The sequence below is a fragment of the Pezoporus wallicus genome, unplaced genomic scaffold (genome assembly GCF_028554395.1).
Source record: "Pezoporus wallicus isolate ANWC-B61680 ecotype Strahan unplaced genomic scaffold, APGP_CSIRO_Pwel_v1 contig_8717, whole genome shotgun sequence".
Classification (NCBI taxonomy): Eukaryota; Metazoa; Chordata; class Aves; order Psittaciformes; family Psittacidae; genus Pezoporus; species Pezoporus wallicus.
In genome coordinates, this window is record NW_026640825.1 from 533,034 (window position 1) to 560,423 (window position 27,390).

The window sequence follows — 27,390 nt, forward strand, 5'->3', positions numbered from 1 at the left end:
CCTTGCGGCAGCGCCTGGCGGCGGAGCGGGGCAGGGCGGGAGCAGGTGATCCCCGCCGGGGCGGGCAGAGCCGCCGCTTTCCCCCTCCTACCGCTGCCCGCCCTCCCTTCCCCTTCCCTCCCCTCTCCTCCGCTCGGCGCGGAGGGGCCGGCTCCGAAGTTGGGCGCTGCGGGAAGTTTGGTGCCATGGCGGAGCGGCGCGGGGCGCTCGGGCCCCGGCAGCGCGGCGGGGCGGCGGCGCTGAGCCGAGCCGAGCCACGCTGAGCCGAGGCGAGGCGAGCCGCGGGGACCGCCGGCATGGCCCGCTGGATCCCCACCAAGCGGGAGAAGTACGGGGTCGGTGAGTGCCAGCCCGCCCCCCCCACCCAGCCCCGTCTGTCCCTTCCGCGCTCCGCTTGCTCCGCCGCTCGTCTCCGCGGGTCCTTCCCCCATCTCCAGCCCTTCCTTTGCTGCTGCACGCCCCTGGCTCGCTTGGCTCCCTGCGCTTTCTCAGCTCTCCATTCGGCCGGTGCTCTCCACCACTTCCAGGGGCAGCAGCGGGTGGTCACTGTGAGCCCGCGGGGATGGGGGCCGGGCTGTGTGTCCCGTTCGCACCCTGGGAGCGCGGGGGTGCTGGAATCGTGCGTGTTCCGGAGTGGCCTTTCGAGTTTTGCCTCTCCAGCATGTTTCACAGTGAAGAGTGCTCTAACATAGCAGCAAAAAATGACTGTTGTCTCATAAAGATGTGGCTGGAAAAAGTGCTGACAGGATACGAAGGTTGTAATGAGTGAATTCAGGACTGAGGGTGAGACCTTTGCAGGGGGTGGAAATCTTGACATAGGGCGAGGCATGGTGGAAGCTTGATTGACACCTTGTGCCTTCTGCCCTGTCTCCCTCGTGTAAAAGGAGAGTGTTGGGTGCTGGCTCATTTTTCTCTAGGAGGAACCTAACCAGTGGTGTTGGTGGTGAGTTCTCCTTTCCTTGAGAGTTTGACAGATTGAAACCTGCCCAATGTTGAGGTTGCTTGTGAGGCTGGGCAGAGAAGAACAGACCGGAAACCGCTAATGGCACAAGCAACTTATGATTGGTTTAATGGGGAGGGATCTTCCGTGCTCCTTGTGCCACAGTGGGCTTCTTGATGTGAGAAAGATGCTGCCGTTCATGCAGGCAAAGTGTTAACCACGCAGCTGCCCTGAGTTTGGTCATTCCAGCTCAGCCCATGTGTTTAAAGGTAAAGAGCCTCATCCTGCGCTGTATTTCAGAGTGCATTTGAAATGGGTTCCCCATGTGATTTCACGGTGGGTTTGCAGAGAGGCAGCCTGCTTCTTGCAGGACTGTGGCTTGAGCTTCCCAGCTATTACCGCAGCCCAACCTTATCTGCTTTCTGCTCTGGTAACTGGGAGGGTGTGGAGTATTGTACGCCCTGAACTTTGTTTCTTCTGTGCAGGTAACAGCCCAGGCTGTTTATGTAGGGGAGCCTGTTTGTATGACTTGGTGAGGTTACTCTGAGCATCAGGAATTAAAAGGTTTTGGTTATTAGAATCAAACTCTGTAATGCTGGTACGATTGGCTGGATTATGATGGGTTTCTGAAGCACAGCTTTGAGCAATGCTCTTCTACCTGAAGAATGGCCTTGGGCAGTGGGATGAATCAGAGGCACTCCTCTGGCTTTCTTTTTATTAGCTTCCGGGGTGGTATTTTGTGCTGGCTTGAGCCAACTGCTGCTGCTGACAGCTCCTCGCCCCAAAAGGGCACTGGCTTGTGAGTAAGCAGGGTGGGGGATAAACTGCCTCTGCCTGCACATCCCCTTACACCTGTGTGTTCAGGCAGCTTCAGATACTTCTTGCCCATGTATGCAGACACGTGAACCAAACTGACACAGAGTCTGCAATGCTTCAGCTCGTGCATTTAATTTGCAACCAGAACTGATAGGATTAACACACAGGCAGGCAAGAGAAGTATTTATGCAGAGACTGGCTTTATCAGGCAGCGTTTGCTACATGGCGTTAATGGAATAGTAATATTGCCTGTGTCAGCACCAGTGAGGCAGCAGGGCCAGGGCAGGGATTGTGCCCCTGCACTGGGCACTGGTGAGGCTGCACCTCGAGTCCTGTGCTCAGCTCTTGTCCCCTCACTACAAGAGAGACACTGAGGTGCTGGAGCGGGGCCAGAGAAGGGAATGGAGGTGGTGCAGGGCCTGGAGCACAAGTGTGATGGGGAACGGCTGAGGGACCTGGGGGGGTCAGATGGAGAAGAGAAGGCTCAGGTGGGACTTGATCGCTCCCTGCAACTGCCTGACAGGAGGATGGAGCCAGGAGGGGCTGGGCTCTGCTCCCAAAGGGTGGGACAAGAGGAAACGGCCTCAAGCTGCACCAGGGGAGGTTTAGATGCAGCTGAGGAGATTCCTTCCCCAAAGGGTGCTCAGGCATTGGTACAGGCTGCCCAGGGCAGGGCTGCAGTCACCATCCCTTGGAAGTGCTTAGAAATAGTGTCTCCGAGGCCCTTAGTGAGATAGTGGCATTGGCAGTGCTGGGGCAGTGCTTGGCCTTGATGATCTTTAAGGCCTTTTCCAGCCCAGTTGATGCTATGATTGTCAACTTGAGGCTTGCAGACTTGTCAGGTTCCTGTCTGCAGTTGCATCCTGTGTGGTGGTCAAGCTTGTGCTTGGGTACCAGTCCTCACTGATTCTGTGCTGACTTCGAAGCAGTTGGTGAGGATTGAGAGGGAAGTGTGAGCTGCTGGGGCCAGTAATCTGCTTGCTGACCAAGGTACCTACTGGTGCCAGTTAGCAGGGTGGTTGTAGTGAGGGTAATGCCACTGGTTTGTACAATACAGGCCATGGGATGGTGACAGCTCCCATTCAGTGGTAGCGTGGGTAAGTTGCTAGTTGTGAAGTGTGAAGATACAAGTTCTTTTCAGACACGCTGTGGCTGTCAGTGATCTGTGCTTTGGAAACATGGAACTACTTGCATTTATTTTAAACATAACGCTGTAAATCGTACCAAAGCAGTAAGAAATTCCAAGAAGTGTGATTCCAGTGTGAGTCAATGTCACTCGTCTGCTCCTTGCACTTCAGTTCAGGGTGGTTTGTGTCCTGGATTATATTCTACACATTTTGTTGATTGTGGGATCAGATTGATTTGCTGCCTTCTAGTTTGTCCTCAATTGGTTAAGCCTTTACTGTGGATAGTACAGATGGCATATGGACTGTGTTTGAAATGGCAGACAGCAGAGAGTGCAAGATTGGGAGCTGCAGCGCTTTTAGGGAAGCATACGTGAGAGACAAATGGTTTACACTTTCTCACTTGCAGTGGGTTTGCAACCCAGTAACAGATGGGATTTGGGAAGCTTCAGCCTTGTAGAGGGACAAAAAGACTGCCGATCATCTGATGGGCAGCATCTTGCCTCTTTAAGCAGTGGGATTTTCTGGGTCTCGCAAAGCTTCCTTGCAGTGTGCTTCACCTCTTATTTGGGAAGGAAAGATACTGCCGGGAAAGGTTGAGAAATGTTGGGACAGCTTCTTTCCCAGCCTCTTCACATCCTGTTCCAGGGATTCCCATTTTGCCCTTCAAGTGTCTGCATGCACGCGTGACTGTTAGAAAAGGAATGGCCTGATTTGATCTGATTGCAGAAGTGTGGCCACTTGCTATGGCTGCAATACCTTAGCCAGGTGACCAAAGAAACTGTTTGTTATGGTGGCAAAAAGCCTTTGACTTTCAGTCCGTTATCTTCTATTCTATTGGTTTTTTTTCCCCTTTTGAATTGTTTTTTTGCTAAACTGGCAGGTAATTACCCCTAATGGTCATTTTCAAGCCATTACCTCTTTCCCTGCTGCAGGGACCTGAGCATGGGACTGTTCTTGTCGTGAAGAGGTATTTACTTTGTCAGAATACCATGTGGTGCTTGAGTTCTAATCAGCTGCATCATGTCTTAGGAATGGCAGTCATTTTTCAAATGTAAACCAGTGCCTGCCAGCTACACTTGTGATTTATGGGAGCAGAAATGCAAAGGAGCAGAGAGGAAGAGAGAGTGCTGCAGAATATGATTTTCTTACTAATGGTTTGATTTGTGATAACTTCTGATATGCTGAAGCCATCAGCTCTTGGCTTCGTGTTCAAACCTCGTATATCTTCTGCAAAGCTGGCTCAATGCAGTCTGATCAAAGGAGTTTCACAGGCCTGACAGTAGCACATCATGTCAGATTAGAGCACCACTCTATTTGTTTCAACTTGCTGCTTGCCTTGTGCCTCCCATTCCTGCAGGATGCTTCTAACTCAAGTCCACTGTTGTGCATCGGGACCCTGACAAGGGCTCTGGAAGGATGGAAGAGCCCATTCCTATTGCAGAAGTGTGCGTCTTCCTTTCTGTTGATAGAAACACTCCATACTCATTTTTTCTTCCATTTGCTTTATTGTGATCTGTGTCCAGATTGTCTTGTTGATGGCAATCCCAGCATTGCTTCCAGCAGGGAAAAGTGAAAACTTGGCATTGCTGACAGCAGAAGGTCTGGCTCTTCAAAGGAGCGGGCAACGCTTTCTTTCTGATTTGGTTCCCCAGTTTTTACTGCTGTATCTTGGTTTATTTGATGTCCAGGTTGGCGGTGCTGCTGCTCACTTCCACAGTCTGTCCTAGTTTTTGTTAATCCACATTATCCCAAGTCTATTTCCTCTTGCTTTTTGTGATTACTACTCTACTCCTTAAGTAGTTCCCTGTGAAACTAATCCTGTGGACTTCAAAGGCATTGCTGACATGAGCAAGACATGTCACCATTCCTTTCCTTATTCTTACTTTGAAAACCAGCATTTCTAGAAGTATCTGGTGAATTCTGGAGGTGTTGCTGCAATTAAAGTGGATCCCATTCTGGAAAGTGCTGAATCTGGGCAAAAAGTTCCTTGAGATACAGTGGGGATAATAACAGCTTCCTGCTCTTGGGAAGCTTGGTACTTTGATCCTCTAATAATAGAACAGTCTATCACTTCAGCTGTAAAGTTCTGATGCTGTTTCAGAATGTCATGAGCAAAAGTGGCCAATTAATGCTGAGAGAGTGCTTTTTCCTTTTCCTTTATTAATGCAGGAGTAAGTAGCTTTAATATTGGAGACCTGATTCTTTTAGGTCTCCATTCTCAGTGGGGGTATCAAGCTGCAGAGAGATGGAGCTTAGTGGAAAGGTATGAAGTAGCTGTAGAAAGTGAAGAGAAAGCTGCAGTGCCAAATTCTTTATCTCTGTGCATCTCGTGCAGTTTAATGAAAACTGATGTGCTTACTGCAGATTGGAGTAGCTTGTTCCTCATTCTTCTGAATGGCAAAAGGATCAATATTCTTCTGTGGCTTTTTTCCTTGCAGAGCAAGACCTTTAGTTCCCAGCCAAGATTTCCTGTTCCTCATTTCAGCGCTGTTCTCCTGTTTGCCGTTTGCTTGTTACCTGAGATAGGTGGCAAGATAAAACTGCTTTGGAATGAAAGGTGTCTGGAGCTGTGGAGCTGTGCGTCTCTGGGCAGTGGCAACTCTCTGAGTGGGGCTTGTGTCATTTTGCAAGCATGAATCAATGAAACCACAGGCATCTGTTATGGGAGAGGAATCTGTTAGGAAGCCCGTGTTGAACGGGAAGGACTGGAGGTACAGCATCCAACTGCAATCCCTGTGGACATCAGAAATCCTGCCTGTCTCAGCCCTGCCAGCATGAGTTAGCTCAAGTGCTAGTTTCCATAGTGGTGCTGTCCAGTGGAGGTGAAGAGCTTCTTGGCAGCGTGTCCCAGGTTTCTTAAACTGCAGTGGGCAAAGCCATGCTATGAATTCTTCTCATTTAGATTGTCTGTCTCTCTCTGAGCACATAGATAGGAAGGGGAAGGTGTTGAAGGCCTGAGAACAGTTGGACAAAGATTTATGGCTGGAATTCTGGTGGGTCACATTTGTTTGCAGCTGATGAAGTGGGATCCCTTAGCTTTATATTCTCTGTGGGTCTATCAGCTTGAGTTTGGAGTCGATGCGTGTAGGTGTGATGCTAAGCCAGGGACAAGGAGTTTTAACTCAAGTGAACTGTATGGTAAAGAGCAGCCTGTAGGCAGAGTTGGGCTCCATGCGCCAGTGCTGTACTCATTAGACCTCCTCTTCACCCTAACTCCCCCTGGAACGAATGCAAACAGCAGGACTCATTAAGATAGTGGTTCTCTTGGTTCTGTACAGCAGTATTTCCAGGTTTTCTTTCTACTCCCTTTGATGTTTTGCCCAGTAAGAACTAGGACAGTAATTTAAAGCCAGTGGCAAATTTACTTAACTCTTTTGAAAGTGCCACACACTTTCAAGTTGGGAATTAGCTGAGGTGTCCAATTTATCAAGTGATGGGGTTTTGCTCTTACAAATCTGCTTGAAGATTTCATTGCAAAAGTTCTCGTACTTCGTGTATCTGAACACCAGTTGCACGTTTGCAGGCTTGAAGGGGAAAAGAGGTTATTACGGATAGACTTGGTAAAATTCATTTGCAGCCTCTATACTGTAAATGAGCGTTTGTTCCTTCACAGACCATAGAAATGGAGATGTTCCACATCAGAGGTTACTCTTGTGGACACTGGATTTCAGACCTCTGGTAGGTATATGCAGTTGTTAAAGCCAGAATGTAAGTACCACAATACTCAGAAGACCCCTTCTTTTGTAGAGGACAACCTAAAGACTGGTTGTGTGCCTGTTTTCTTCTGCATCTCTTTCTCTAAAATGCACAGCACAGGGAAGATGGATAACACTTAAGTTTATTGAATTCCCATGATCCCAGTGGGCCTGAACACAAACCAGATTCTGATTCAGCTGAAGCCAGTGCAGTCCTGTTGATTTCTGTGCTCAAATGATATTTGTTATGGGGTTAAAATGATTGCTCTAAAAGACAAGACTATGATTTAATATATTTTGGGGAGAAAACTAATCATTCAGGCTAGATGTTACTGCTCAGATTTCAAAGAGGCAGGATAAAGCTCCAGGGCTTGGAAGAAATGCACCTTACAATAATATCAAACGCCCTTTAACCTAATAAGATCTATAAGGCTCCTGTCATTGTGGTATCTAGTTCTTGTAGCCTCGCCAGGAGATGAAAAGGAGCAGTTTAGTCTTGTATCCTGCATGCTGAGAAGGTCACTGTGTTACAGGGAAAGCAGTTGAATGTACATCTTAGTAAAGGAATGAAGTGATTAAGCACACGAGATAGATGTTTTGTGAAATTAGAGCTGGTGGAAGATCAGCTTTGACAGCAGCAGATCTGAGGTTTCTCTGTAGCAAAAGCAGCATTGGGAGCTCTGGCTGCACCCTTTTCCTCCTTGAGCCAACTTACACTGCTCGGTCTTGAGCACCCCTAACCCAGAATGGCAGTTCAGCATCACTGTCTGCCTCTGTGTCAACGGGAGGATATGGCTCAGTGAAACTGCAACATCTGCCAGCAGCTGGGTTGAGAACCCTTAAGTCCAGGACCACCTTCCAGACTGGACAAGCAGTGTGTTGTCATCTTTTTGCACTTGGAAGCTGCTTTTGATACGCGAGTTCCAAGCTGGGTACTCCTGCATCTGTTCATTCCACCGCAACACTGACATGCTATTGCATTTTTGGTTAGCTTGAATCAGCCACAGCTGAAACACGCCCTAGCCTCTAAAACTCTTTTACACTGTGGCTAACACCTCATTGTTTTATCTTCCCTTCTTATGTCTGAGCACTGTGAGGTGTTCTCACTGACTGCAGGAAGTAGATGGAGGCTGCTAATGCAGTGGGAGCCAAGGGCATTTCTCTAACCCCCAGCCGAAGTGATGTTGCAGAAAAACCTACATGGTTGTTGTGTAAAGAGGTATCAAGAGAGCCTGATAAAAGTTCACAGAAGTGTGAATCTCCAAGTAGAGAGGCTGGGCTGTTTTCTTTTTCCATCTGTGCATCTGCAAAGGGGGACATTTCATGATGTTCCAGGGAGACTGGAATTGCAGGCCTGGGGGGTTTCCATTGATGTTTTCTTCTATCAAGCACCAGATTGGGTATATTCAGGAGCAGGCTGGCTCTTACCCTGCTCGTACTGATTTATTTCTCCATTGGCTCACGCCACTCCCTCTTACTCCAGACATAAACTGAGACAGATAATGCAGATTAATTCTTTATCGGAGCTTAAAATCCCTAAGGGCCCGTTAGAGAGTAAATATGAAAAGGAAGCAGAGAGCCTAGTGAAGGAGATGCCACAGCCAACGATTTGTGCGTGGGTTACCCATATGTACAGTAAATGCATACTGTCGTGTCCTCTGGCTCTGCTATGCGTTATTCTGGTACACATTTGCTGTAAGGTGGTCTATGTGTATAAAACCAGCAGAGCTTTAACTCCATGTTAAGATGGATAGAAAGGAAAATTGAGCTTTGGGAGATGGGGGCTGCTGTGTAACTTTTGAGGGCAGGATGGGTTATTGCAAATCCTGGAAGCTCTGAGTTGATTCAGGGTGAAGGCAGAGTGGGTTCTGTGTAAGTGTATTTGGAGAGACTTGTTTTCGGGTGTGTATCTCTGTCCATATTGCAGTATAAATGCATTTTGAGAACAGAATCTCCCTTATTTTCCTACAGCTGCTGTGGTATAAACACTGCAACAAATATTTAAGGGGAAGATGACTAATAGGAATTCTGCAGACATGAAAAGATGGAGATTATTTCTTTTTCCTTTATAATCAGTATGTCTCTTGCTTCAGCAGTTCTAAATCATCTCAGTTTGTCTGACCTGAATCTATGAAGCTCTAAATGAAATACATGGACTAATTTGTCACTGGGTCTGCCACTTGCTCCAGAGCATTGTTATGGAACTGACTGTGGTTGGAGTCTGTAGAGATTAAAGACACAGGAGACCATTAGATCATCTAGTTGGAGCCCTTGGGTGATGCTTGTGAAGCCATCCCTATTCGCAGGGGATGAGTTTGTTCAGTTGGGGTTTTTTAAAGCAATTCAGGCTTTAAGAGATGAAACCATTGATCCTAGAATCTGATCCAGTGTATGATGGAGAGATACGAGTATCCACAAGTTGAGGATGGCATGAGTGAAAGAGAGTCTTCCTCAGTCCCAGGTTTGGAAATCAGTCTGTGCATGACACACTCTGCAAAACATTAGATTATTTGCTCATCCCACCCCCAGGGTAATATTCTGTTATTCAGAGGAAATCAGGAAAACCCTACCAGGTTTTTGGTGCACTGTGCATCAGAAGGAAGGCAGATACCATTCCTTGTCCTGGGCACATAAGCAGGTAGCACCCTGTTTGGGTTTGGTTATTGGAATAGTCTTAGGTGGGAACTGCAAGTGTAGGAAGCATGTCAGGGACAGTGGATGTTCCTGCTTCTCTCCTGGTCCTCAAAGGAAAGGAACGAATACAGAAACTTGATGGTTACTGAACCCAAATTAGACAGGCAATGCCATATCCTCCTGCATAGGCGGGGGTATGATTCCTCCATTGATTTAATGCCCTTTTTAAAGATTATAGAACCCTGGAATGATTTGGGTAGGAAGGGACCTTAAAGCTCATCCAGTCCCAACCCCTGCCACGGGCAGGGACACCTTCCACTAGAGCAGCTTGCTCCAAGCCCTGTCCTTGAACACTTCCAGGGATGGGATAACCAAGTTTAAGGATAAGTAAAAGTCTTTCCAGGTGTATTCCTGTGTGTGAGGCCAGCCTGAAATTTGAAGTACAGAAGATGTTAAAGATCCACCTCCAGCTCATCATGTGTTTGAGGTCTCATGATGGCTGTTAATGAGAGCATTTCCATCCGTGTAATCCTGCTGTTCTGCATTATTTGCATTCAGAATGCTAAGCAGTCACTTGGAGCTTTGTGTGGAACCCGGCATCAACCCATTCAGGAGTGATTTTTCTCATAACCAGTTAATGTGCATGTTTCCAGTGGTGAACTGTGGCTTACTTTTTTGGTTTTGAAGTCATCTGACATCTGAATCTTCATTATGCTATTCTCAATTCTTCAGACACAAATTCCTGAGAAGCTACAAGAACATTTTTGCTCCAACATCAAAAAGCCTTTGTTCCTATTAAGAATTAATTCCTTGGGCAGTTCCTTGTCTTTTAAATAAAGCCACTGTTTTTTTGGTTACATCTTGGCAGCAGAGAGCATACCAGGCTTCTCCGAACGGGGCGTCCAGCAGAAATGCCATGGCTTAATACAGGGGTCTGCAGCAGAAAAGCACATACTTCTGTTTCTGTACAATGGTTCTTGACTCTTCAGTTGAAAGATGTAATGGGACAAAGTCTGGTTATTGCAAGAGCTCTGAATGTGATTCTTTGTTCAGAGGAAGCAAGGCACGGCCCTCTCCTATCAGATAGTGGTGAGGGCAGGCTGCAGAGAAGTGGGACATGGTATTTGGAAGCGGTTATCGTGTCTGTGATGGGTGGAGGGGTGGTTATTTTGAGCCAAGTTAGAGATAATGGATCTTGCAGTGGCTCTGCTTTTCAGGCCAATAATCCACATTTGAAATGCATTTGAACAAGTTATTGAGGGGAGGATTCAGTTTCGTTCTGCTCGGAATTACACACAAAATAGTACGTGACAGTTTCTGCCTCATTCACTTGTTTCAGATGGTTTAGCTTCACTTCACTGTTAGAACAGTCCTGAAAATGAGTTACTCTTGGGGTTAAAATGGGTCTAGGAATTAATACTTGATTTTCACCTCTGGGTGTGCTGCAGATGAACAGGATGATGTTCAGTTTTCCTGCCCCCAGTTCCTCCACATGCAGAAGAGACTGGTCACTGGCTTTCTGCCCTGCATCACTGGTACTGTGTGACAGACACGGTATGAATGCAGGCGATCACTTACCCAGGTGTGTGATGGCTCTTTAAAGCCAGATGTATATGTGGCACTGGAGCCCACTACACCACCACCTTCCTTCCATGTGGATGCTGTAGGCAGGCACTGAAGAAAAGAGCCTGACTTTCATGGGATCTGGTTTCACTGAAAACAAGAGCTGCTCCATGAGTTGCTTAACAGACCTCTTGGAAATGAAGGCTCCTCCCAGGGCTCTTGGACAAAGTGAAGCACTGTGGGTTTTCAAAGTGTGTTTTGGTTTTGGGTTTTCTTTGTAACACAGTTTTGCTGCTTCTCATTTCTCCCCTATGCATGACGTTGAGGCTTCAAGTGCCACTCTCTGGGGTTGCACAGAAATGTGCTGTGGGTAGTCTGCTGTCTTCATGCAACTGGAGGGAGTGACATACCTAAACCTGCTCTTCCCATCATAATGCTGCTGTGTGCCAGCCCACATCACGCTCTGTGCCTTCTCAGAAACATCCAGCTCCCTGTTAGTCATTGCTCAGAGCCCTGGCTGCCCTGGAAAGCCCAGGTTTCCTGCCTCTGCTTTCCTTTTGTGTAGCCCTTGGTTCTGGGATGACTGTTGTGTGATGCTTCAGAGGAGAGCAGTGTACCCCACATGCAGCGTGCATGCCCTGTTGTGCAATGCCTTTAAAGTTCCTTCTCCATCTGCTCTGAGGAATCACCTTCTGCCCCGAAGCATGAAAATCGCTTCTCCTTATCTTCACCTCCATTACTCTGGCTGCTGTCATCAGTCATAAAGTTATCTGTTGCCCTTTTCAAACCAGCCCCAATGTTGACTCCTCTGACCTTCCCTCCTAATGAATTCCATGGGCTGGATGCACTGCAGAAAAAAACATTTCTTAGACTTCCCACTCATCAAACTGGGGACTGTAGATGAAATAATTCCTTATATTGCCTCTAGTTATGCTCAAAAGAATGTGATCTCAAACAAACCCACTATCTCCTTCTTGTGGCTCGTGTTCTCCACCTCTGCCTCTTTATTTGTATTGAATTTGCTAGACCTGAGTGCTGCTTTTCATTCAGGATGATAAAAGGAAGGAATCACTGTTCTAAAGTGAATTTCAAAGGACAAAATCTCTAAACTCAAGTTTAGCTTGAAGCAGAAAGACTTCACTGTAGATATTCCTGCGCATTTGGGGACAGAAGTCTCTATTTTTTTTTCCCTTTTCCATTCTTGTTGCTGTCAGGATTTATATGAAGGATTTTGGTATTTTCATGCCACGACCATGCTTGTTATGTGCAGCTTCCTTTTCCTTTCAAGTCTGCGAGAGGTCAGATTAAATACACACAAGGAAAAAGAGGCGAAGCAGTTCAAATAACTGCAGATGGACTCTTTGGGACAGGAGTGACATCAAGCAGGAAGCATCAGTAAAGCTCCCAGGGAAAATATGCCAGCAATTTGTCTTTTATAACCTTGTGCATAACCATCGGGTAGGAGATTTTATATACAGTGACCCTCTGCTCTTGCTTAATTCAGTCCAGCAAAGCAAGATACTACCACTCTTGCCTTGTTTTGGATGTGCAGAAATGGTTCCTTTAGCTTTTAAGTGCTACACATGGGATCTGAAACCTTTCTGGTAGAGAAGGGAAAGAGAAGGGAACTGCAGTGTTCAGTTCTCTGATTTGTGGCTATCTTTGGGGACGGGAACTGCACTGCTCAGTTCTCCCTCTTCTTGGGGCCGTTGTGCACTTGGGGTTTGAATTAGTTGTGTGTTCTCAAAAGAAAGGCTTGTCTGATGGCCGCCCACCTTTCCGTGGGACACTGGGTGCTGCTCAGACTGCTTTTGTCTGAGGCTGAAGCAGCAACTGATGGAAAAATACAGCCTGGTATTTATATAATGCTGTTTGTCCCACAGAAACCCAAGGCATCTAGAAACTGGGTGGAGGAATCCCTCTCCATGCGAGCACATGTGCATTTGTAACCAGGAGCCATTTCTCATGGCGAATGAGGACAGGAATCCCAAGCAGTGTGTTAGGACAGAAATCGAGGCAGTCCAGCTGTAGCCACAGGAGGAGACAGAGTGTAATCAGCCAAGTTAGAAATTGTCAAAGATGCTCTCCTTTAAATCTTGGAAGCCTGTTGACAGTGCTGGGGGATTATTGATGTCCATAGAGTGTGTGATGCCTGGACTTCACCTGGGGAATGGCAGCTCTGGGTAGTGCAGCGTCCCAGTAGCCAGCAGTGACTCCAAAGGAAGCCCAGATTGTTTTATCCATCCACACTGCTTCCTGCTGCACCTTGGGGAGGTTTGGACGTGTCCCATCCAAGTCATGGATTGCGACATCGCTCCTTAGCGCTGGGGATTTGGCAGGTTCGCTGCAGCAGAAGGCATGGCCACAGGGCTTCACTTCCCTTTGGGGTGGGCGCTGCACTTTGCTGCTGACTCCTGCAGTCCCTGGCAGGGTTATTTTCTCTCTCTGGCAGAACAGTTTCTCTTTAACTGAATCAAATACAATCTTAACCAGTTCTGACCATTCCTGATCTTGGCGTCTGTCAAAACAAGGTCGTTTTAATGGATTACTGTGAGCTACTCCTGTGTATGTTCGTGTTTGCCTTTGGTCATAAACATTATCCCGATTTTTCTGCAAAGATGTTGATGGGATTTTTACTTCTGGGCCTATTCTGGGGCCTTTAAGATGTCTAAACTGAATATCCAGATTACCAAGTTCTTCATTTCTTAATCTTAGCCAAGCTTTTATGTCTTGGCCTACAACACCGTTGCAGGGAGGGAGAGGAAACTGGACGTCAAAGCCTTAGGAGCAAAAGTCCAGCAACATTCCTGTGACCCACTGGAAAACAACATCATGGATTCAGCCCATCCTCTGTGTGAATCTCTGCAGGCACTGGGGTTATAGTAGGCATGAATTAGAGCCACTGAGAACAAACACGGCCCCTGCAGCGTAAGGAAAGAAGTATGTGTTTGTGATCAGGGTCTATTTCAGATCCTGCAGGGAATTCACGTCTCCTGCCTGCTTCTCTGGGATTATTTATAGTTAGAAGCTGGTGTATGTGAGGGAATTTCCGGTGTGGTGAGCCACAGTCATTTGTTTGTGCTGGATCCTTTCCAGGAGGCAATATACCTCCTCCTGATGGAAATGATAGGCACTGGATGGGAATTTCCTGACAGGAGAGCTCCATTTATTGAATTTACAGAGTTCTTCAAGCACAACCCTTCTGAATCTGCAGGATTTTCCCAGAGCCCCCTGCAAACCTTTTGCATCATTGATTTGCCTTCTTAAAACTCAACCCTTGTGCTTCTTTCAGTAATAGGTTTCCTTGGGGTGTGTAAATATGGCACTTGTGTGTGTTGAGGGGGTTGTGTTGCTGCATTTGAGATGTGAACTGTGCTTAAACCGGTGTTATAAAGAAAGAAGTAAGATAATCTCATTAAGTGGAGGAGTGCTCTGTTCTGATTCAATTCATTGAACCATAGCAAAGCATTGTCCTGGCTGCTTTTTCTCTCTTTTTACCTGCATTGGTTTGAAAGCAAACTCAGATTAAGCTTTCTCACCTTAGAAGCCTGCAGCAGCTCTGAGAAAAGCTTTTCTGCTTTGCCCAGTGAATCTGTGCACCTCAAGAAAGTTCCAGAGAAAAAGCAGTTTAGAAGCTTGGGCTTCTGGACTTAATCCTATTCCCACTGGGAAGCCGATAAGCATTTGGATTAGCTTTGTCTTTGGTAGGGATTAAATTTGCAGAGAATCTCAAGTTTTCATGCAAAGATTGGCTCTTGTCTGGGAAGAGCCTTTAGCAGTGAATAGTCAGAGACATTTAGGATAGAATAGTGCCAGTTTTCCTTAGGACACCCAATTGATGTTGTTTTGCCAGCACTTGTGAGTGCTACACTGCAGTTACTGCTGTGAAATGCTGGTCAGAAATCACCATTACCTCACTGATCCCTAACCTCTGTGTGAGGCAGTGGTGACCTTTGCTGGGCAGGTTGTCAGTGAAGTGACAGGAGACAGCTTCTGCATGGAGTGTCACAGATCTGTGTTCTTAAAGGTAAAAGACAAACTTTGTTGGCTGTTAAATGATGTTTATTGTCCTTGCAGGAGACGATGATAGGATCTGGAAATAGATATGCTACATGCTTTTCTGGTGTATTATATACACAGGACAGCAAGGGGACTTCATAGTGCTTTGTCAAAATCATGTTCTGCCTTTGACATGTGCCGTGATACCAGATTTCAATATCTGGTCACTTCACAGCTTTCATGACAGTGGGTCTCATTTCTCTCTCCCCCTCTTCCTCTTTAGCCATCTACAATTACGATGCTGTGCAAGATGTGGAGCTCTCCTTGCAAGTTGGTGATACAGTTCACATTCTGGAGATGTATGAAGGTAGGTCGCAGCTCATTTCCAAGTACTTTGCAGTGGTTTTTGAAAATAAATGTAGGAAATTCAGATATTCTTTTAAAAGAATACAAATTTCAGGTCTAGATTTTCAACTTCCAGTATGTCTAAAAGCACAAAACTTGCTGGATGCACTTTATTGTTAAAGCTGTATTAAAAGGCATAAACCACAGGAGCAGCAATCAGATCTACACTGCTCCTGGCAGAGGTTTGTCAAGGTAACGTGTCACTGGTATCCCTAGGCAGCACTGCAAGAGAAACTCTTACTTCTGGCTGTTATTCCTGTTTTCACCCCACACCTGCTTACCCTGGCTCCTTCATGTGCCAGGCCTCCTTCTAGAGTCATGTGATGAACTGATCCAGCTAGAAAAGAGTAATAATTAAAAAGAAAAGTAGCTTTTAACCTCAATTATTGCTTTGATCTGAGACAGCGGAGGCAGTGGATGAAAGGAGAGGAGAGGCCAGGTCTAATTGTTCCGAAAGGAATGTTGGTTTAAGCCATAACATCATGAGCTGGCATTGTGTGTTTTAAAATGCCTCCAGTTATAGAGCTCCCATGCCTTTTTTAGGCTGTTTCTCCTAGTACTTTACTGGAAAGTTCTTCATGATACCTACCTTAATGTAAAACTTCTTGCAGAAAGGAAAACAAACTCCCTGTTATAAACAAGATGCAAATCACACTTGTGCTTCAGATCTGCTTCTGCTGAATGAAGACTGCAGTATTAGGAATGGAACACAGCCATTGAGTTATTTTACAGAATGTACTAGAAGGCTCTCCAAAATTGAAACACTCTTCCCAAAATACAAACTCAGTCGTTTTCACAAGCAGCAGCAGGACTCAATGTACAAAACCTCTTCAGGAGCTCTGCTGGGAGCAGCAAGCTGCTTGTTAAGCATTTTGTTCGTAGCCAACTGTTCCTTTTCCATTTCTCTTTGACCTTGACACTGGAAACAGCCAAGTCCTACATGTCAAAGCATAATGTGGTGCTGGAGTGTGTTTTTACACTCATTTGTGTGATAGTGGTGAGTGCGTTTGGTAGAGAGAGAGGGAGAAAGGGAATAAACTCTGTATACAATAGTACTAACTTAGGAACTGAGTTTGTGGAAAGGCACAAGGAAGAGGGAGCATCAGGGATGAAAATTGCCCTCATGAAGAGGCTGCGTTTTGTACTTCCCATAATGTTGAGCTAATTTTTTGTCCTTTTTTAAAGCAACATCATTTTTCAATCTTATTGCTTGGTTTCTAATTGGCTGTTTAATGGAGAGACAGTCAAGAGTAGAAAGTGAATGGCATCCCTTCTTCTACCTGACATATCCCAGGTTGGAACTTCAGCTGGAAAAGACTGACTGTAAACTGTTTGGGCAAGTGGATGTGTTTTGACTGTTTTCATATGCTGAGCCATCAGTGTGGCATCCTCATTTGAGACTGAGCACCTAGGAGTTACTGCACTACAACTGAGTACTCCTCCTGGAAAGACCAGCCAAAAATCCAGGCCAGGCACGTGTGAATCTGAAGTAAGAGATGCAGATTGCTTCTGAGACCGTAGCTCTGCTGTGGCTCTGGTCTTGTTTCCCATAAATTCATCTTTAGAACTCCAAATTCTGATACTCTGTCTGCCTGGGAGGAAATTCTTAGGTCCCATTGTATCCGTTTTCCTTTCTTTTGGGACATGAGCTTTCAGCTTTGTTTCTGGGTATCTGTGGGTTGTGTTTCTGAGGATTAGTGTTCCCACAGGCAGCTTTTTCCACTTTCTTCTCTTGCTGATGATGTGAACTTCCAAATACAGCTCCAGGCTGATGGAAGCGGGGTTTTGTTCCCTCATCACTGCTCTTATCTGGGTACACAAGTCCCAGTTTAGAAAAAGGTTCCATTTAACCAGGGCGTTGGCTTTGCAAGAAGAAAGGCCCTGGGGTGCCTTGTGAAGTCCTTTTCTTAGTGTGTACATTTAGGGAATGAAGGAGGAGTTTTCCAGGGTTGTCCAGATGCTGTCATGTAGTGGTAATAGCCACTTGGAAAATCTTACTCCCTGCTATTGTTCCCTACTTCAGGATGCACGGGAGCATGTTTTGTGAGTTACCAGAAGGTTCTGCATACTCTTGAACCAGCTCTGCAGTCATCTAGAATGTGCCTCCTTTTTCCTCCTGGTTGAAGCCAGCAAGTATTCATTCCTCAGTTCAGGGAAGGCTCTCTGTGTAGCAGCCAGCCCTCACTTGAAGGCTCTTTGTATTCTGCATCTGAGGTTTTGGCTGGCTCCGCTCTGTCTGTACGAATTGAAGTGCAGGGTTTGTTCCTTGACAGCAAGGTAGAAGCTTGTGCTGGGTTTTGCTGTTAACAATAGCTGTTATCTGACTCTCAACTAGCTGAATAGCTTTGAGACATAACACTGATACAGCTAAGCCACTGCGAGAAGTGTGTGAGGAGCAAAGAGGAATTAAAGTGCAAGCCAGAAGGTGTGGATGCACTTAGGTGCAGGCCACAAACTTCTAATGGTACGTGGCTTGGCAGACTCTTAGGTGGACTGCCTGCAGTCAGGTGCTGCTGTTGTACTGCCTGATGGCCTCACAATGAGAAAAACACCTTTAAATTGCAAATTCCCTGCTCATTTATGCTAGTGCATGCTATCAGGAGTTTGAGGCCTGTTGCAAAGGCTGGAAGTCCTTGGAAAGCTGGCCAAATTTGAGGTGAGTCTCTGCCATGTAACTTGTTGGTAAAGCTTTCTTTTCCATGCCTAAGCAGATGCTTTGCCTAATGTTTTATAAGTGCCAGTTTTAACTACACAGTTAGGCATTGTGAGTGCACCAAAGGATAACGGGGGTGATACCGTGGTAGATTGTCCATATTGCTGGACTGCAGCTTGCCTGTGTCAGGGATTCATCAGAGGGTGATCATCCCTATAAACACAAGTTATATACCTCCCCCAGCTTGGACAGAGTTAAAGTGAAGGTCATCAGAGCTGAAACCAGAGTGAGCAGTTTGAAGTAAAAGGTTTCGGGTATTTCTGGTACAAGCTGTAACGTGCTGATGCCCACTGCAGCTTGGATCCATACAGGGACAACCTCAGAGCTTCAAGCACGCTTTGAAACTCCCTGGTGTATTTATTAGACATGAAGATACCAGTTTTCTTAGACTTGCCTTCCCTTTAAAGCAAATACACTCTCAGTGAAGGATGGGTTTCTTGGTTTAGGGGTCTTTTTTGTGCTACACTCTTGTAAACTGCAAAGCAAGGGTTTTTTTTCCCCTCCTTTCTCTGGTTGGCCATCTGCTTGCAGAAGGCCATGAGGCCTTTGTGCAAAATGACTTTAGCCACTTGATAACAAGATAAGCAGGGCGTGCTTATCCAGCAGGATTGCCAAATATTGTTAAGACTGGGCTTATGCTGCAGAATCCAAGGGAAGAAAAACTTGCTGCACCCAAGGCTGCTTCAGTGCAGGATTTACTCACTGGGAATCTGTCCTTGAGCAGTGAGCTGGGGAGGATACATTCCTGTTTCAGGGAATCTTCTCTAATCTGCAGTTACATATTGTTATTTCATGCAAGCTGTGGGAAATAGCCAAGTAGTGGATAGAAGGAACGTGCGCCACATGCTGTGCTTCCTGTCACTTTCTTCTCCCAGTGACAATAAGTTTGCATTCAGTTTGATCCCAGTTTCAATCTTTTATGTTTCCTCTGACCACTGTAGGCAACTGGAGCGATCCCTTGTTTCTTCAGTGCAGTGGTGTGTGTTGTGGTTCTGGGAGGCTACACCACAGTGGAAGAGGAACAGAGACCTTGTGGTTAAGCACGTGATGTGGGATTGCATCATTGTGGATAACTTTTCATCACCTAAACTGTTGTCTTCTGAATCATTACATGCAAAGGTGGAACTGAGGACAAGTGTTCCATTTAAAAACAAACCCCAAAGGCCAAACTTGATGACATTTCTTTGCAAGACACAGTCTGCTCTTCCTGCATTCCTCATTGGGCTTCCTTTTGAAAGAGTGTTGTAGTAGCCAAAACTTGCCCTGTCATCTCCAACTGAAAAGCCTTGCTCCGTTTAGCACCTCTCTGCTGAGGGAAACACTCCAGAGAAACCCTGGAATAGTCTGTTATTCCCATGAAGCTTTAGGCAGATTTTGGTTTCTTTTTGAAGAAGAAATCAAGGAATCAATTGCCCACTAGCAAAAGCTGTTGTTCCTTTGGAAATGCTGAAGAAGTGGATTGAAAATTGGAGCAGGACTCTGAAAGAATTGCCTGGGATCCTTGTTGAAAGACTTTTGTGTAATAATATACAACATGCTTTTATGCAATGATTGCAAAATATTGCACAGGAATGTGGTTAATGCCAAGAGGTCACGTTAAATATGAGGAAGCTGAGAGGCTGTGTCAGAAGGAATGGGAATCACTGGCAAAATACTCTTGTTAAATTCCATGAGCTTTGTATTACACCATAAATAACCAGTACTTGGCCATTCAATTAATTACAACTTAGACAAAAATAGAGCCTAAATCTTCTCATCCCTAATCCAGTACCTTATCCATTGGTCCTTGATCAATGGATAATCTCATCTTCATCCTGTGGAAAGAATGGAATTTCTTCTCTGCTTCTAAGTTACCACTGGAATATTTGGAGTTGTGTGGTTGAGCCGATTCACTTTCTCATTGCTGGGGGAAGGGGACAAAGCTGTACTTAACCCCCCCTTCCAAAAAACCAAACCAAAACCAAACACAGCCCAAATAACCCCCGCAACCACCCCCAAAAAAACCCAGAGCAAATCAAAACCAAACAAGTCCCACCTTAAGCTGTGATTTATGGTCAAGGGGTCTCAGATCCATGATTCTTCATGGAACCTTCTTTGCTAAATATATAAATTGGGGGGGGGGGAGAAACCAAGCAAACAACTTCCCACCCTTCCATCCTCTTTGCCTGATTATTCCTTTAAATCCCTTTGCCTCTTGGTGCTGCTCCCTCGGCCAGCTGGCTGAACGTAATCGTCTTGGATCGGTGATGTGTGTCGTGATAGCTCTGAACATCATTCATGCATTACGGACCTTAATCTATACCCTTCATGTCTGCTTAGAGTCAGTGTTTTCAGTTCCAGTTCAAGTAGAAGCTTAGGAGGAGAGGCATAAACCAGTGCTCTAGGAGCAGGGTTAACTGAGAGCTGGGATTGCAGCATCCTGCCATTTGGAATGATGTTTTTAGCGGCTCAGAGGCAGTGAGAAAGTGCAAGCTTGCATGCTGTCCCAGGATGGTACAAGGGACATTATGTCTGCGCAGCAGCATGCAAAATGGAGCAGATTATTCTTCCAGAGTGTTCAAGCTGTTATTTTCAGTACAGTAACTTCTGGAGAGCTCAAGGTGACGGAAACTGTTGCTTATGGCAAGGAACAGGCACCCAGCGGAAAGAGTGCTTGAGCATGCACGGCTTGTACATGGCCCAGACAAATGACACGGTGAGGGGGGAGAGAAAAACCCCTTTGTCCTTCAGTTTGGAGGCAGTGGAGGAAGAGTGGGAATGTTCTGCCCATAGCTCTGTTCCTCTGCTCTCTGCACATTAAGCAAAGCTTGCTTGAGGACAGCAGAAATCCAGCAAGTCTCATACACTTGCATTTCAGTGACCTTGAAATCAAAATACTGCTCAAACCCTGGGTGCTGAAGAGGGGGGAGCCTGCATCTCAAAGTGATGCTTCTGAGTTGTGGAGACCACAGTTATTACTTTGTACCTTATACTTTACTAGATCTTGTCCAGAGAGAAACGGTATCTGTACCAGGGCAAGCAGCTCTTTGCCTTATCTAATAAAACATCAAACATCTTTCAGCCTTCCTTTGAAGGAAGGTTTTAGACTGAGTCGCAGGAGAAAATAAAGAACCTGTGTGAAGTGGAGCTCAAGCACAGTCCAGGAGATGATTTGGGTGAAGATGCACTTCATGAAAAAGAATTGGACTTGGGACACTAGAATGTATTTCTCTTTGCCAGATAGATGCTGTATGACCTTGGGCCAGTAGTTCTGTGTGCATGTCTGTGTGTCTGCCTCATCTGTCAAATGATCAGACCAGTAGTTCTGTGCTGTGTGAGCTTTATGGAGCAAGGATTGCGCCTTTCAAAACACCTAGCATGGAGTGCCCTGTCAATACAACCCCAAAGGATAGCTAGAGTAGGTGTAAGGGTGTCAGTCCATGGTAGGAAGAGACACCTGCCCTACTCTGAGGACCCAAATAGAGCAGAGGTGGCTTTGCAGCAGTAGATCTCAAATAAGCGGTCTCAGTAGATAGAAACATGATGAGAATGGCAGTGGCTGTAGAGGCAGAACTAAGTATGAATGTTTGTGTTTCCCTTTGACAGGCTGGTACCGCGGATACACGCTCCGGAATAAATCCAAGAAGGTACGAGCTCATTTTTCAGGAGCTGATTTTGATGTCACACCTTGCCAGACCCTATCCAGTGCTGGAATCGGCTGTGCTTCTGCTGCATTCTTGCCTTAGTATTGCGCAGGACTCGTGATCTCCATGTCCTTTTCCTAAGTGATGGAAAGAAATATCTTTGAGCTGAATGTTTCAGAACCATTCACTGGGTACTCCTCCACTGTAAGCGTGTGTAAGGGAGTTTAAAGTAACAAAATTGACTGTTCCATTCCTGCATACACTAGCTTACTGCTTTAATATTATGGTCTTGGACCTGTACACATCCAGCATTAGTTCAATGTAAGGCTAAGATTAGAGTTTTGATTTGACTTGGAAAATATTCCCCAAAATTATGCACACATGGATCTCAGCCAAACTGCTTGAGGTTTGTGGAACCAGTCTGCAAACTGCATGGAAATCTGGTTTCCCATAGGGATCCTGGTACCTCTCATGTGGTAACATCCATCACAGCCTCCGTTTTTCAGGTGTAAAGGGAGTGAAAAGAAAACAGAAAAGGATTCCAGCAATCCTAGAAGGTTTCCCTTAAATAAAAGAAACTTGGAGCAGGTGAATGTCTCCCAATGGTGTGGTGTGTTAGGAGGTTTGCTAGAGACCCACAGGTCCAGGGCAGCTTGACAAATGACTCCAATATTCTGTAGCAAGGGCAGATGAGTACAACTGATGGTTTGCAAGAAGAGTTCATAGGATTTCAGTCAGGAAGATGAGGGTTGTTGCACTGAAACAGAGACTTTGCTTCTCTGAGATGCTTATATCAAATACAATGGTCAAGCTTGCGGCCTGATGCTCTTTACTGTCTTTTCTCCTGTAATACCAGGGCTGTTCGACCTAACACATTTAAACAGTAAGCATCAGCCACAATTCCTGTTCTGATCATGCTCTTACCCCTTTTCCCTGCTTCCTGCTGAATACATTTTTGTCATGTTATATCCTAGGGTGCACTTGATTTACTTGATTTCTGTGTTTATTTTTAGGGCATTTTCCCAGAAACATACATCCATTTAAAAGAGGCCATTGTGAAGGACCGTGGGTAAGTTGGCACTTCCTGAGATGTACTTTTGGTAGCATTTAGAAACCAATAAACAAGCAAACAACTTTAGTGGTGGTTGTAATGAATGCCACTGCTCTGTGTGTGCAGCAGTGCACACAACCCGTGCGAGTGTAGCTTGTTTTTGTCGGGGTATTGTACATACCAAGCCAGTTGTAGGTATAGGTGCAGGAGAGCACTATTTGCAAGCATGAGAGAGCTCTGCTAGACAAGTTAGTTGGAAGGCAGGTCAATCAAGCTACTTTCAGCTCCTCTGGGGACTCCTGCAAGTCATAACTTGGCTCCTGCTCACAGCCAAGTAGCCAACAGGAGTGTGTATTCCTTCCTGTCTTGGAAAACGCTTAAGGAAATGACTCCTCATTTGATTCTTAGAGCTGATTCTGTGATCATTATAGTGGAAGGAAAACAGCAGTTGCAGAGGAAGAGACGAGACTTTAGAAAGTACTTTTACTAACTAAACATGTTTGCATTAAAAATGGATAATGAATGTGCCTGTATGTGTTGGAGAACCAATTGAACAATTTAGCAGCATGTGAACTGTGTGAATATTCCCCTCAAACTCCATTTGCATAGTTATCACAAACGGATCTTTTACCACTAAGTTTTAATCTCGAGTGTAACACCAATGTTTCTGTCTTCTTCTTTTTTATCCAGACAACATGAAACTGTGATTCCAAGTGAATTGCCCCTTGGACAAGAACTCACTTCTACCCTGAGGGAGTGGGCAGTTATCTGGCACAAGTTATATGTGGTAAGTTTTCTTTAGGGGTTGATATTTTATTCCATGACCCCAGATGAGATGAGGCTGGGCTTGAAGGCTTTGGAATAGAACATTATGCAGCACTGTAAAACTATCAGTGTTGTCAAATTGGTTTTAAGAGGCTAAAAACGTTCTACTTTAATCCATGTACTTCCATAACTGTGGTGGCACAGCAGTGATGAAGCGTCGTTGGCACAAGTCACACTAGTCATCATGTCAGGTGGCTGGGGCTCTGTGTGTGTCACAGCTCACTAGTAAAAGGTTCCTGCTTTGTTGTTTGTCTGTCCTGTTGAGAGCAAGTTGTGTGATGTTCTTTTAGCAGAGCCTTTCACAAGTATGAACTCTGCTTTTCTAGGTGTATTGTAGGTACTTAACAGAATGGTTGATCCTCACCCCAGAGTGCCTACAGCTCAAATAAGCAAGATGGCCAAAGGGTGGGAAGAGGATTAGGGCCATGTGTGGAGGGCAGTGTCACAATAACATATTGAGTTCTCAATAGGGCAGCAGAGATGCCTCTTGTCTCCTAAATCTGTTCAGTAGCCTGGCCAGATGATAGTCACCTCACAGAAGTTAGAAGCCAAGGAAACACGTAGAATGGGTGGTTTTGCTGAGGTAGGTGCATTCTTGGTTAAAGAAACTCAACTGGAGTTCACAATGAATTGCCTTCTTTTGAAGGTGATTATTAAGGTGTATTAAACAGAACCAAACTTGATTTTTCTTGGATTAGTAGTGATTTCAGCCTGTGTTGTGTGTGCTCTGGGATGAGGGGATGGGTTTAAATCGTCTCTAACCATTCAGTTTACCCAGAGCAAGCTTTCCTCTTGAGAACTTCACCAGGCCACAAGTACATCTTGTGTGCCACGAAACCACAGGAATTTATTCCCCCCTCTTAATTTAATGAGAAGCTGTATGTGAGGGAATTACTATGTGAAAAGAGAGGTTTGTTCCTGGCTTCTCTTTTTAACTCAGTAACCTCAGCATCCTAGCCTCGGAATCTATTTTTCTTAAGAGCAAAAATCTTTCATGTTCCTGTGCTTCACTGACAGAAGTCTTAAAATAGCCTTGGAAAATGTTGTGGTTAGAAATGGATTTGAGTTTATTTTCTTTTCCCCTGCAGTATGTATATAAAGAAAAGAGGAATACGAAAGGCTAAAGGAGGAAGGAGGTATTTGAGGAGAAGGAAGCACGGCTGATTTTTTTCTCTTTGGCAGCGTTTCACTTCTTCATTTCACAACCCACTTCTAACACCAGTGGGTATTATCTCCACTGCAAAATAGGTGTAAAAATGGGTGAGAGTTTTTAACTTCATGTAGTTCATAGGAGCCAGGTAATGTAAACAGCTGGGGAGATAATTCAGCTTTAGCCAGCTGTCATAGTGAGGCCTGCTCTGTGTCTCCCTGGAAGCTAACACTGGTTGCCTTCTCTTTATCATTATTTTTATGCAAGTTAAGAACATGTTTTCTGTCTTTGTTTGCTAAATATGTCTCTAACGTCTTCCCGTAGGAAGTAAAAGACTCTTCTTGCCCCTGTCAGCCCCGTGGCCCAAATCAAAAGGAAGATGGCTACTTATAACTCCCTTTAGATTTGTGTTCTCAGGGGGCAAATTAGGAGTAGTTGATGTCATTCATGTTCTCTGCAGAGAGCAGAGTGGGGAAATAATTGAACTGAGCCTCTCTTTCTGGCTGTGTGGAAGCAGTTGGGGTTCATGGTTAAATATTAACAGCTTTGCTGCAGGGAAGTGACACCAGTCAACTGCTGCCTGAAGCATTGGCCAATTCCTGCTGGCTGTTGGGTGAGATGTGAGAGTCAAGAACCTCTTGACGGTCATTTTGGAGCTGCATAACTATAAACATTAAAGTTTAATGTCCTCTGATTTGTGGCACCTCCCTCTGAGCATGAGCTGCGCTTGGCACTCAGTGCAGGTCAGAATCATCCCAGTAGCTGGCTCACTGTGTGCTGGTAGAGGCTGGGTTCTCTTTTGAGTGATATAAATGATTTAGCTGACACTTCTAAAGGCTTAGTTGCTTATCCTAAGTGCATACAAATACGGTAGGTTACCACATAGCCATCCACATTTTAATTATGGCATCAGCCTTGGAGCCTGAAACTATGGGAAAGAGGTGATAGGTGTGAGTGATTTCATTAGGGCAGAACCAGTAAACAGCATGAGAAGTATTTCCGTGAATTAAAGATGATAGCAGTTGGAACGGCAGGAGGAAACTCTTCACGAAGCAGGTTTTGGTGTCCTGTTCAGTCAGTGCTTTCTAATTACAGATGCTGCGTTTATAGCACAAGATGGAAATGCAGTGACTGATGACTGCAGCAAACAGGAGCGGGTATCTGGGTAGACTGGGGAGGTGGTGCCTGGGAATCCAGTCATGTGAACTTCTTGTTGCATTCATGGGCAATCTCTGGCATGGTAGATGCTGAGCAGCTGCTGCTGGGGTAGTGCTTAAAAGCGTGGGATGAATCAAGACTGATTTCATTCAGTTCTACACAAATGTGTAAGGTGATATTCAGCCTTATGCACTGATAGACACCAGCCAGAGAGATTATTGGGTTTCTACAGAGCTACTTTGATTTCCATGAAACTCTGGCCTGCAGATCACACATGGGCACAGTGATCCATGTGTGAGTTCCCAGTGGGTAGAGTGTGAACCTTGACATACAGTGTGCATACTGGCAGGGAAGCAGTGTATCCCAGGTACTGCTGCATGTGCTTCTACTCCTGGTTTTAATGTAATGGATTTTGGGGATGTGATGGGACAGGGTAAGAAAGCAGGCAGCCGTGGAAATGGAGGAGGAGCAGATATGAGAAGAATCCAATGTGGGCTTCATTGTGGGTCATCTGTGGTTAGTATTTATGTGTTGGTATCACCTTTAGACTTGCAAAAGCGAATCAAGTTTTTGCATCAGTCTTACAACTAAATAGACCAAAAAGCCTGGGGACAGACATGAGGCTGATTTGCTGAATGTCACACATTCTGAGAGTGGCAGAGGTGGGAAGAGGTGTCTCAGTCTGCTAGAACACAGTTGCAGTCATTTAACATCATCTCTCCATTTTGTGTATCGAGATCATCCATCAGAGCCAGAAATCTGGTTTTGTCTGTGAGGTCTGTCTGAAGTAATGTCCTGAGGAAAAGGTGAAGGCCCCACATCTTGAGACACTGAAACCTTGGCAGTGCAAAGAACTTGTTCCACGGCTCTCATCTTGTAGTGTTTTAGAGTGCCAGTGTCTCAGATAGTTCTAGTTAAATACAACTTGTAGGACAGATTCAACTGAGCACTTTTCAGCAGGATCACTGAGCTCATTGTTTAAAAGTGTCCCTTTTTGTCCTCTAGACTAACAAGACAACACAGTTCCGGCATGTCCAGCAAATGACTTACAGCCTGATAGAGTGGAGGTCACAGATCCTGTCTGGAACCCTCCCCAAAGATGAGCTCGCTGAGCTCAAGAAGAAAGTCACTGCTAAGATTGACTATGGCAACAGGTAAATCCCAGACTGGGTCTGGAGGGGAGGGGAGAATCCAAATCCCAGGAAAGGAAAGAGATGGCTACTAATAGGAAATAATGGAAATGGCCACGAGGCGAGCACTGAGTTAAGTGTCCACTGGAAAGGGGACAATTAGAGCTTCCAGTTTCCATCACAATGTAACTAGCCTGGCAGGTGGGCTTGTGGCAGTTGGTTCTTTGTATGCCAGCATTCTCTTTGACTTGGCAGACCTTACCTGTCTTCATTCTGCATAACTGCTGGCACATGATGGCATTTCCCATGGAGCACAGTTTGTGCCTGGCTGGCAGGAGCTGGGATTTGGATGCTGGCAATGAAGTAAACTGCTTTCTCAGCAGTTGAGTAATGTCATTCTATAGGCCACCAAAACTCCACCTTTCATCAGTTTGGAGGGAACAGGAATTGTCTCCAGAACTCATTTATCTGCCTGTCAGACTTGATTCAGGTCAACTAAATCAATTAAGAAGAAAGCTTGTGGTAAAGAATAATAATCAGCCATAATCTATTAGCTTGATA

General features: G+C 45.5%; 1 protein-coding gene across 1 annotated transcript in view; it reads left to right on the forward strand.

The window, feature by feature from the left end:
• Positions 1 to 248: 248 nt before the first annotated feature.
• DOCK5 (dedicator of cytokinesis 5) overlaps positions 249 to 27,390 on the forward strand; it is a 68,895-nt gene continuing 41,753 nt past the window's right edge. The window contains exons 1-6 of the mRNA XM_057420854.1: positions 249 to 339; positions 15,058 to 15,141; positions 21,478 to 21,518; positions 22,529 to 22,584; positions 23,257 to 23,353; positions 26,705 to 26,853. Coding sequence (XP_057276837.1) covers positions 297 to 339; positions 15,058 to 15,141; positions 21,478 to 21,518; positions 22,529 to 22,584; positions 23,257 to 23,353; positions 26,705 to 26,853 — 470 coding nt within the window. The 5' untranslated portion in view covers positions 249 to 296. The remainder of the gene's footprint in view (positions 340 to 15,057; positions 15,142 to 21,477; positions 21,519 to 22,528; positions 22,585 to 23,256; positions 23,354 to 26,704; positions 26,854 to 27,390) is intronic.